Source organism: Stegostoma tigrinum, chromosome 12, assembly GCF_030684315.1.
Source record: "Stegostoma tigrinum isolate sSteTig4 chromosome 12, sSteTig4.hap1, whole genome shotgun sequence".
NCBI lineage: Eukaryota > Metazoa > Chordata > Chondrichthyes > Orectolobiformes > Stegostomatidae > Stegostoma > Stegostoma tigrinum.
The window spans coordinates 14559110-14570293 of NC_081365.1; the positions used below are offsets into that span (position 1 = coordinate 14559110).

Consider the following 11184-nt stretch of genomic DNA (forward strand, 5'->3'; position numbering starts at 1 on the left):
TCATCATACCTTTTGATTTTATTGGACCAGCCAGACTGACCGGAATGAGCTTTTCCAATCCTTTATATCCCTTTGTAAGTGAAATATAAGAGCTCAGATTTTGCAGGAACTGAATACATGACTCCGTTAGTTGGAATTCTTCCCTCATCCATCACCTTGAGAAATATGTTTTGATATGTTACTGGAAGTAGGTGTCAGTCAGCTCAGTTGGCTGGATAACTAGTATACAATGCGTGGGGATGACAAAAATGTGACATGAATTCCACACCAGCTGAAGTTGCCATGAAAGTCCTTCCTTCTCCATCTTTCATCTTGTCCTGGGGTTGAATTCATCACGCGTTATCTCCCTTTAATGAAAGAGTAGCCCCAAGGGACTATAATAACTTGACCTGTTTCTTTACTGCAAGTGTGAGTTGATGGTCAATACAGTAGACATCTGGGACCTTCATGAACATTGGGACCATCAGATATAAAACTAAAGATGGAAATGCAGCAGGTTAGTGTCAACTCAGATTGAGAAGTAAAAGCTTAGATTGTCAAAGGGAGACAAGAAGAGATAGACAAAGAACTGAAACGTTAAAATTCAAATTTTAAAAATGGCTAATGATAATTCCCTCCCTTTCAGGATTAAATTCATGTTTTAGATTGTTCCCTTACTGTGTCAGAGAGTTTGAGTGACATCCATCTTCTTCTCTTTGGAGAGTTGCTTACACTGTAAGTTCCAGCCATAACTTTCCAAAGATGTTAATAGGTGATTAATCTGCAACTAACAACAACTTCATTCAACTCTCAGGAAGGGCAAGAACACATTGGCATTTTTATGAGGTTAAAAGTAGATTGGCTCAAATCTCCTAACAACTTGGTGATTTCTAACTCACTGACCATCTCTCCCTTAGCTCGGACTGTTGGGTGCTGCAAAAATTAATCACTAAACACCTTAAACTCAGTGCTACTTTGCCAGGTAAACCTGGGACAACGTCTTTTTTTAATCTATTGTTCCAATGAGTGAAACACTAAATGATGTGATTTGTAATTCAGCAGATGAAATTTCTGTCAGTCTAATGGAGGCCCAGATTCCCCTAATATCCAATCATGTGTGCAGCCGCCCAGAAATATACTACAAGAGGATAAGCTCCAGAATGATTTGTGCTGGCTACCTTCAGGGAGGGATCGATTCCTGCCAGGTAATGTTCCAAGATGCACACATCTCTTGGGAACTCGTCACCAATGAGGAACTCTGCCCAACAGGGTAGCCCCATCCTGTTTTCTTTCAGCTTCGTATATTCCATTGTTTATAAAAGTGTCCATTACTTATAAATAGCTATTTTACTCACCACAATGTACAATACACTTGTGTCTATGGGCCAAATGATGGAATATGGCACGAGAACAGTTAAGTGCCTGCTTTTGGCCGGCACAGACTTGATCTGCTGAAGGGCTATTTCTGTGCTGTAACTCTCGATGACAATAGTCATAGAGCTATACAGCACAGATACAGACCCTTCGGTCCAAGCCGTCCAAGCTGACCAGATATCCTAAAGTTCTATTGACCTGCATTTGGCCCATATCTGTCTAAACTCCTTCAATGCATGTTCTCATCCAGATGCATTTTGAATGTTGTAATTGTATAACCCTCCACGACTTCATCTAGCACCTCATTCCATACACACACCATCCTCTGTATGAAAAAGTTGCTCCTTAGCTCCCTTTTATATCTTTCTCCTCTCACCTTAAACCTATGCTCTCTAGTTTTGGACTCCCCTACCCAGGGAAAAAGACTTTGGCTGTTCACCCTATCCATGCCCTTAATGATATTACGAACCACAATAACCAAACCCACCCTGGGAACACCCTTGTCAATCTTTTCTGCACCCTTTCAAGTTTGACAACATCTTTCCTACATCAGGGAGACCAGAATTGAATGTAGCATTCATCAGTGATTTCCACAATTTCCTAGAATCCCACTGAGAGTCTACTGTAATTTCTCCATACATTTGCTCATCATCAGATCCCCCTCCCCAACAAACCTCATCTGCGTCCATAAACTGGATAGCAGTAAGGTCCTGGGATCACATTTGGTTTAGTCATGAATCTGTGGGGAGAACCTCTCCCTCTGAATCCAATGGTTTTGGATTTAAGTTTCATTTTCAACGATGAGAATATGTACTATAATGGAGCGATGACTGAATTCAGCGCCACACAGTGTGTTTCATAGCTAGTCAGGTGATTTGAAACATAATCATTGTCATCCTGACATTGGAAGGACCATTCCTGACACCAAGTGTACAGTGTGCATTCTTCCCAGGGATGGTGCCCCCTCTTCCAGCTGGTTAAGGATGATGGGGCCCAGTGTGAGCCCGGACGGCAGCAGCAGCAGTCAGTTATGAAGGATGGCAGCAGCAGTGAAGGGGCAGTCAGGGCCGAAGCCTTGAGGGCGTCAGCGAAGCCTGGTGTGCCCAGTGGAGATCCACAGCAGTGGTCAGCGGTGAAGGTGGCCAGCGGGCATGTGTGGGGCTTAGCCCAGCACAGATGAAAGGATGCCCAGCCATGGGGAGAGCGAGCCCTCTTGGTGAAAACTAGCTTGGAGCATCTCCAGGCCCATGGCTTATGAAAGGATTGTAATCTTGCCTTTTTAACTTCATTTCTTTATTATTCTACTTTTATACTAAGAAGACTGTAGTGCTGAACTTTTAAACTTATTTCTTTACTTTTTTATCTCTTTAACTAAGATATTGTACCTGGGTACAGTGTACCTAAGATGGCACCTGTGTGGTGACATTTCACTGTGCTCTAACACCCTGTACTTGAGTACATGGGACAATAAAACTTAAACTGCACTCTCAAATCTAAATGTTCCTGAGGCATCAAGCTCAGTTACAGGCTTCTCAGCTGAAGAAGGCTTGAGGAAGAGAGTTGGGTGCCGTTCAGGCAGAAAGCAATGTGTGACATTGCCTCGAAATGGAGGTGTCTCAAGGAAGTACATTGGTTTTTAAACCAGCATCTGGAATTGCGAGTTAAATTCATTAAAACAACGTTGTCTTTAGAAAGGATGAAAATGATTTCAAATCTGTATGCATACTGCTCAATCTAGTTGCATCACTATATATCTCACATGAGCATATCACCTTGAGGGTGGTTGGCTTGCTGAGCTGGTTTGTTGTTCCGCAAATGTTTTGTTACCATGCTGGGTAACATCCTCCATGCAGCCTCCAATGAAGCATCGCTGTGTTTTCCCGCCTGTTTTTTAAACTTTGGGGTCCCTTAAGCTGGATTGCCTCACTTCTGGTTTTCCCTTGTGGTGGAAACATCTCCGAAACAAGAAACCAGCTCGGCAAGCCAACTAACCTCAGCACCCCACAACCCGAGCTACCAATCTACCCCAAAACCTTAGAGCCTATCGAGTGTTAAAATAGTGGCATGTCCCAGCAATTTGTGAGCAATGTCTTCCAGCCTTAATAAGGATCACAATGGAAGTGGCCTACCATACTCAAACAATTAAAAACAAACTAGTCAAAAGTGTGGAACAAAGACTGAAATTGCTGGGGAAACTTATCAGTTCTAGTAGCATCTGTGGGAAGGAAGTGGAATTAATGTGTTGAGCCCAATGACTCTTCATCAGAACTCCACAAAATTGTTGATCTTGCTTTCTAGACAAATGACCTTTTTTTTAAGGTAGCTCTCCAAACAAGCTAATGGAGTAGGCACTGGAACACACACCTTTAGTTTCATTAACTGGCATTTGGAGAGAGGAGTCTCTCTGCGTCTGATTTAAGAACATGCTTTTGAGCAGAATATCAGCAGCAGCTAAGCCACGGAAAAAGCTACTACAATTCTCTCTTATTCTCTACCTAAAAGCAAAGCCCAGTCTATTATTTTAATTATGCCTCTATCCTAGAGTTTGTGAAAGAAAGAATACAATTTCACATCAAAATCTTCAGAGATGAAGAAAATACCAACTACAACTTCAAACCACCTCAGGGATAAAAGTGCATCAACTGGATCCTAGCGGTCGTCGGGCAAGACAACAAACTGTGAATTTCCTTTTATCTTTTTAAGAACTCTTATTTGGCCAAAATGTCTCTTCCTCTACTTTGCAATCTGTAGTTTACTATGCTCTTCAAGATATAAGTAGGTTTGTGTTCATGCTTTTGAGGAAGTCAGAAAGTATTTCAATATTTTACCTAGGTCAGTTTATAGTGTAGTAAAACTAACACTTTATTTTATTCACCTCATGGAAACCAGTCTGAGAAATTCTTCATCAGATGTTAGCAGCTAAATGCACATTAAAATTGACAAGGCCAGCTTCATCCAAAACAAAATAAAACCTTGTTCCAGTCATAAGAACAGAGATGAAAGAAAAGCTCTTCGATCCTTCAGTACAGATTTTAAGAAGTATGGAAACAAATTCCCATCATTGGATTTACTCAATCATATCTTAACTCCATGCCTTCTGATTACTGATTCTATTGTCACTGAAATCAATAGGGTCCCTATTTATGCTTTCAAAACCTTGTATAATTATGAATTCCTCTGTTAAATTTCACCTTTTGCTCTAAAAGTAACATCTCAGGTTCTCTCGCCTTGCCATAGATATGATTTGTTTCAAAGCTCACCTCCAATTCAGTGTTGGTAGTTTAAGAAGTTTCTCATTCCTCTCTTTCCATAGATTAATCAAAATAGCCCTTGCACTGCAAATTGTTAAAGAGTTCTGCTTCCCAAACCTTTACATAATTAATCACGAATGTGGGTTGTATCTAAGTCTCTGTGTAACATTCCTCGGTTTAACATTTGTTGAGATTGTGGGCTGAATTTTGCCTTAACTGAACTGCAAGCTTCCTATTGACCCTTGCACACCTGGACAAATAGCCTACAACTTGGCCACAGTTGGACCAAAATCATTGCACAATAACTTGTTTCACACACTCACAGAGGGGTCGTGACCCCTGTGTATCCACAATGCTGGAATCCCAACCTGAAACACTGTGTATCCCATGTCCAACTCTTGCATTCTTGAGAAGTGGATATGCATTCTCCAGAGGGGATTTATGTATGACTTTCTGTTCACCTTGGAATTTTTTCCTTGGGCACAAAACAGGGAGACAGCGGAGGCCCCCTCGCCTGCAAGGAGAACAATGCTTGGAAATTAGTTGGAATTACAAGCTGGGGAGCAGGCTGCGCAAATCAGAACAAACCTGGAGTGTATGCACGGGTCACTGAATACCTAGACTGGATCCACAAGCAAATGGAGGTACACACCAACAAGCCAAAGCTCTGTGCTCACAATGTTTAGTCACTTTGTGTTCCTGTCTTTTCCCTCCCGCTGCATCAGTCCCAGTTCCCTGACCTACAGAGCAAAATGCTAGTCTACCACCTGGCATCTACCGCTCCCAACCTGTGATCACTCTGACATTAGGACTCAGGTATATTATCATTGCCAGATTTTGATCTGGACAACATTTCCACACTCCACATGAAGGTTTTTGGATAACAGAAGCCTGGTTTGCATAGTATGCTTTCTTTTTTCCTTACTTAGTTTAATGCCTTGTAATTGGAGCTGCAACTTTGAGGGAATAGTTTTCTGTTTTGCTTCCAATTTCTGATGGAATGTAAATTGGGCAGGGCCCACAACGTGTGGTTCTACAAGTCGACAAGTAATTAGCTGCTCCAGGCTCCCGCTCAGACAACAGAGTTCAGATAATGCAGTTGGCATGCTGCCATCTGTGAGAGATGCCAGGGAGTGCAACCTAAGAATATTAGTGATTGTTTGCTGCACATTTTTCTGATGGCTGGACTCGCTGATTCTGCAGGGCACAGGCTGCCACCGGCGCCACACGTAAAGTTGTTACTCACTGTTAGTGACACTGGCTTGGCATCTGCTTTGGAGATTCTAAATCCGCACATCAGGTTACTGTCAGGACTTAGCGTCACATTCGCTTCAATGGCCAGCTAAAGTTTCCCACTTGCCATCATTGTCACTGTGGGCCTTCATGTCTCTTTTGATCATAATCTCAGGCACTCTGTTTGTCTCTTATCACAGGCAACCACCCTGCATTGCACAGCCTTGGAGGTGCAGTCGTGCATGGATGGCCAAGCTTTTAAAGCCTTCCTTGCTTGAGTTGTGTTAGCAGGCCTGGCAGATTTACCAGATAGCAGGAACTGCAGATGCTGGAGAATCTGAGATAACAAAGTGTAGAGCTGGATGAACACAGCAGGCCAAGCAGCATCAGAGGAGCAGAAAAGCTGACGTTTCGGGCCTAAACACTTCTTCAGAAAAACTTTCTGAAATTTTCTGAAGAAGGGCCTAGGCCCGAAACGTCAGCTTTCCTGCTCCTCTGATGATGCTTAGCCTGCTGTGTTCATTCAGCTCTACACTTCGTTATCTCTGGCATGCTTACCATTAGGTTAAAAACTTCCCCTAGTATTTATGTTGCTCAGGATTAATAACTGTGGAGCTAGAGCACAGCCAGACAACATCTGCCCAACTTTTCACTGACCAACGACAATACCCCTCTACTGCATTTACCTATCTGCATCTCACCTATCCTTCCCCCCCCAGCCTCACCTCCTCCCCTATTTATATCTGTGCTCCCTCCTTCCCAGTCCTGATGAAGAGTGTCGGTCCAAAATGTTGACTTTCCTGCTCTTTGGATACTGTGCTTTTCCAGTTTCACATTTGTTGACTTTAGCTTCCAGCATCTGCAGTTCTTACTGTCTCCATTTATGTTTTTCATGTCTACAATGATAGGGGAGCTCAGTCTGTCTTGCTGAGGAAATAGGAACACACTTAATGCACAGACTTCCAAGTCCTCCATATTCAATGTTTGCTTCTCTGATAGAAGACTTCTCCCACTACTATGGACCTGACTGAACCCCCTCAAACCATGTTCAGAAGATAGTCTAAACCCGAACATTTTATTACTTTAAAGGTGAGTGTGAGGCGTAGCCAAGAATTGGCTTAACTGTAACTCAATTGAAATGCTTAACAAAATCATAGATATACTAATTAACTGTGCCAATATAGGAAAATCTTATTAAACACACCGTTGGCAAAGATAAAGTCAGTAAAACAGAGTGTCTCACATGCAATTCTAGCAGCAGGAAGAGAATCTCAGCTTTTCGCTGCAACAGCAAATAGAATAAGCTTCCAAATACAACTTCTAGGCCCCAGCCACTACAGAAAGCTAAAACTAAAAATCCTGGTTCTGTGGGAGCTTGACCCCACCCATTCAGGCTGCTTCTATCATTCTCTATCATTCAAACTTTAAAAAAAAACAAAGCCTCACAAGCAGAGGAGCAGGAAAGTTGTCATTTTGGGCCAGGACCAGAACTGTCCTGCTCCTCTGATGCTGCCTGGCCTGCTGTGTGCCTGCAGCTCCATACTGTGTTATCTCTGAATCCTGCATCAGCAGTTCTCATTATGTCTGAGTGAGTTATAACCCCACTGCAAAGCTTCTTCCAAGGATGTCCATTTTGAAGAAGTTGTCCTCGTCCCCCCAGAATTTTCATTTCTTAAGAACGGCCCCGACCCGAATCATCAACTTTCCTGCTCCTCAGATGCTGCCTGGCCTGCTGTGTTCCTCCAGCTCCACACTGTGCTAACACTTATTCTATGGTTCCTCCACCTTCATTCCTTACCCCAGCCCCTACTTGTGTTCAAATAACTTTCTGAACTTTCTTCCCTTTCTTTGTGCTTTGGCTCCCTCCAAACCCATTTATATTTCTGTTTGATGTCAGTTTGGTAGCCAAAGTCCTTTCTCCATCCAATTGTGGTCTCTACCCAGCCCCCTGCACCCCCGTCCCTCTCCCCGCCCCGCTCCCTCGCTCTCTTTTTCTGGGGAGTGTCATTGTAAAGGCAAGTTGTTGTAACTAATGGTATGTTAAACTTATCTTTATTTCACAGAGAGAAGAGTCAAATGGCTGAAGACAAGAATAAATCAAATATATTTTAATAAATTGATGCCTGCACTTTAAGCCGATTTCTAAAAATGATTGCATCTTTTGAGGTCATGTATCAACCATCTTTTGAGTTATTTTTCTCATGCCTTCATTGTCTTTCTTTGGAGACCAATATGAAATAATGGAATGATTTCAAGTTTTCATATCAGCTTGTGAGATGAACAGACTTCCCAGGGCCACACACCATTCTTATCCCAGCTGACAGTCAGAACCAGAGTTGAAAAGTCTAATAGTAAGGAGCATACATTTAAGATAAGGAGGGAAAGTTCAAAGGAGATGTGAGGGGCAAATTTTTTACACATAGAGTAGTAGGCGTCTGGAACACACTGCCAGGGATAGTGGCGGAGACGGAAACAATAGGGACGTTTAAGGGTCTTTTAGACAAACACATGAATAAGCAAGGAATAGAAGGATATGCGCCAAGGGAAGGCAGGGGGCTTACAGCTGGATGAACACAGCAGGCCAAGCAGCATCAGAGGAGCAGGAAAGCTGACGTTTCGGGTGCAGACCCTTCTTCAGAAATGGGGGAGGGGGAAGGGAGTTCTGAAATAAATAGGATTGAGGAGGAGGTGGATAGAAGATAGATAGAGGAGAAGATAGGTGGAGAGGAGACAGACCGGTCAAAAAGGCGGGGATAGCGCCAGTAAAAGTGAGTGTAGGTGGGGAGGTAGGGAGGAGATAGGTCAGTCCAGGGAGAACAGACAGATCGGGGGGGGGGGGGGGTGAGATGAGGTTATTAGGTAGGAGATTAGATTAGATTAGATTAGATTCCCTACAGTGTGGAAACAGGCCCTTTGGCCCAACAAGTCCACACCGCCCCTTGGAGCATCCCACCCAGACCCATCCCCCTATAACCCACACACCCCTGAACACTATGGACAATTTAGCATGGCCAATCCACCTAGCCTGCACATCCGTGGGGCTAGAGGTGGGAGAATGAGATAGGTGGGGCAAGTTAGGAAGGCGAGGAAGAGCTGGGCTGGTTCTAGGATGCAGTAGGGGGAGGGGAGATTTTGAAGCTTGTGAAGTCCACATTGATAATATTGAGCTGCAGGGTTCTCAAGTGAAATATGTGTTGCTGTTCCTGCAACCTTCAGTTAGCATCGTTGTGGCACTGCAGGAGGCCCAGGATGGACATGTCGTCTGAGGAATGGGAGGCAGAGTTGGAATGATTCGTGACTGGAAGGTGCAACTGTTTATTGCAAACCAAGCGTAGGTGTTCTGCAAAGCGGTCCCCAAGCCTCCACTTGGTTTCTCCAATGTAGAGGAGGCCACAACGTGTACAGCGGATGCAGTATACCACATTAGCAGATGTGCAGGTGGACATCTGCTTGATGTGGAAAGTCTTCATGGAACCTGGGATGGGGGGAGTGGGGAGGTGAAGGGGCAGGTGTAGCACTTTCTGCAGTTGCAGGAAAAAGTGCCGGGTGTGGTGGGGCTGGAGGGTAGCGTGGAGCAGATAAGGGAGTCAGGGAGAGAGTGGTCCCTCCGGAAATCTGCTATGGGTGGGGAGGGAAAATGTCTTTGGTGGTGGGATCGGATTGCAGATGGTGGAGGTCTTGGAGGATGATGTGTTGGATCCAGAGGCTGGTTGGATGGTACATGAGGACGAGGGGGATCCTGTTTTAGTTGGTACTGCGGGGACGGTGTGTGAGGTTTGACTTGTGGGAAATGCGGGAGACACGTTCAAGGGCGTTCTCGACCACTGAGGGGGGGGATGTTGCGGTCCTTGAAAAACGAAGACACCTGAGATGTACGGGAGTGCATCATGCTCAGCACAACATTGTGGTCAAAGGGCCCATTCCTGTCCTGTACTGTTCTAGTCTATGTTCTTTGGCAGTTTTGTTAACTAAAACGCTAACATTTAAAGGGCTCCCTTAGGCTGAATTGACCTCTGATGTCAGTCAACAGTGAGATGGACACATTTTCCATTCAAAAGCTGACATAATACTGAGGATCTAAGAGGATGATTGACCCTTTGCTAAACAAAAGCTGCAATTCGATGAGTGAGATAAGAATCTTCTCAGCTCTTAAGAGCCCTGGGCCATAATGAGAAATATGTGAGATCAACAGTTAGGAACTTCCCAGCAGTGAGAACAAGAAGTGCCCTTTTCCAACAAACCGTCGAATGGTGAGAGGGGATTTTCACTACTGAGAAGCAAAAGACCTATTTACATCGAGCGAACATTAATGTATCATCATGACATTGTTGTTATGAGGAAGGTGATGGCCTAGTCATATTGTCTAGCCTCAAAATCTAGAGGCTCAGGTCATATCCTGGGACACCAAGTTCAACTCCAATTGGGGAGTTTAAAATCAATAAAATAAAATCTGGGTTTGAAGTGTAAGGATAATCATGAAACAATTGTCAGTTGTTGTAATAATCCATCTGGTTCACTAATGCCCATTAGAGAAGGAGACTACTAGCCTTGTCTGCATGTGAGCCCAGAGCCACGGCAATGTGGGTGACTAACAAATGGCCTAGAAAGCCATACAGTAGCATGGACTGCAGTGATTTAAGATAGAGGCTCAAGATTATCTTCTCAAGGGTAAATAAAGATGGGCAGTAAATGCTGCCCAGTCAGTGATGCTCATGATTGAATTTTCAAAAAAGTCTCAACATTCTCAGTGCCACCATGACCCAATGCTAAACTGAGCTATCCATATAAACACAATGGTTACAAGAGCAGGTCAGAGGCTAGGAATCCTGCAGCGAGCAATTCACCGTCTGACTCCCCAAAGCCTGTCCACCATCTACCAGCTACAAGCCAGGAGTGTGGCGGAATAGTCCTCACTTGCCTGGATGGGTGCAGTTCCAACAATAGTGTCAAGAATTTTGGCACCATCCAGGACAAAGCAGCGTCTGCTTGATTGACACTACCTCTCCAAGCATCCACTCTCTCCACCACCAACGCTTCATAGCAGCAAGATACGTTTGAAGTAATTCACCGAGGATCCTCAGACAGCACAATCCTAACACTTGAAAACTTCCATCTAGAAGGACAAGGGCAATAGATATGTGGGAAACACTGCAAGTTCCCCTTCAAGTCACTCACCATCCTGACTTCAAAGTATATAACTGTTTCTTCAGTGTTGCTGAGTCAAAATCCTGGCATTCCCTCCCTAACAGCTTTGTGGGTCTACCAAGAGTGACAGTTCAAGAAGGCAGATAACTACCAACTTCTCAAGAGCTCACCTGTGGCCATCAATGATGGAAATATCTCAGCA

At 44.1% G+C, this 11184-nt stretch overlaps 1 protein-coding gene across 1 annotated transcript in view; it reads left to right on the plus strand.

Annotated features, from left to right (window-relative positions):
* Positions 1-7963, plus strand: part of LOC125457005 (transmembrane protease serine 3-like) — a 43432-nt gene extending 35469 nt beyond the window's left edge. The window contains exons 12-14 of the mRNA XM_059649987.1: positions 1039-1184; positions 5096-5248; positions 7901-7963. Coding sequence (XP_059505970.1) covers positions 1039-1184; positions 5096-5248; positions 7901-7921 — 320 coding nt within the window. The 3' untranslated portion in view covers positions 7922-7963. The remainder of the gene's footprint in view (positions 1-1038; positions 1185-5095; positions 5249-7900) is intronic.
* Positions 7964-11184: the final 3221 nt, after the last annotated feature.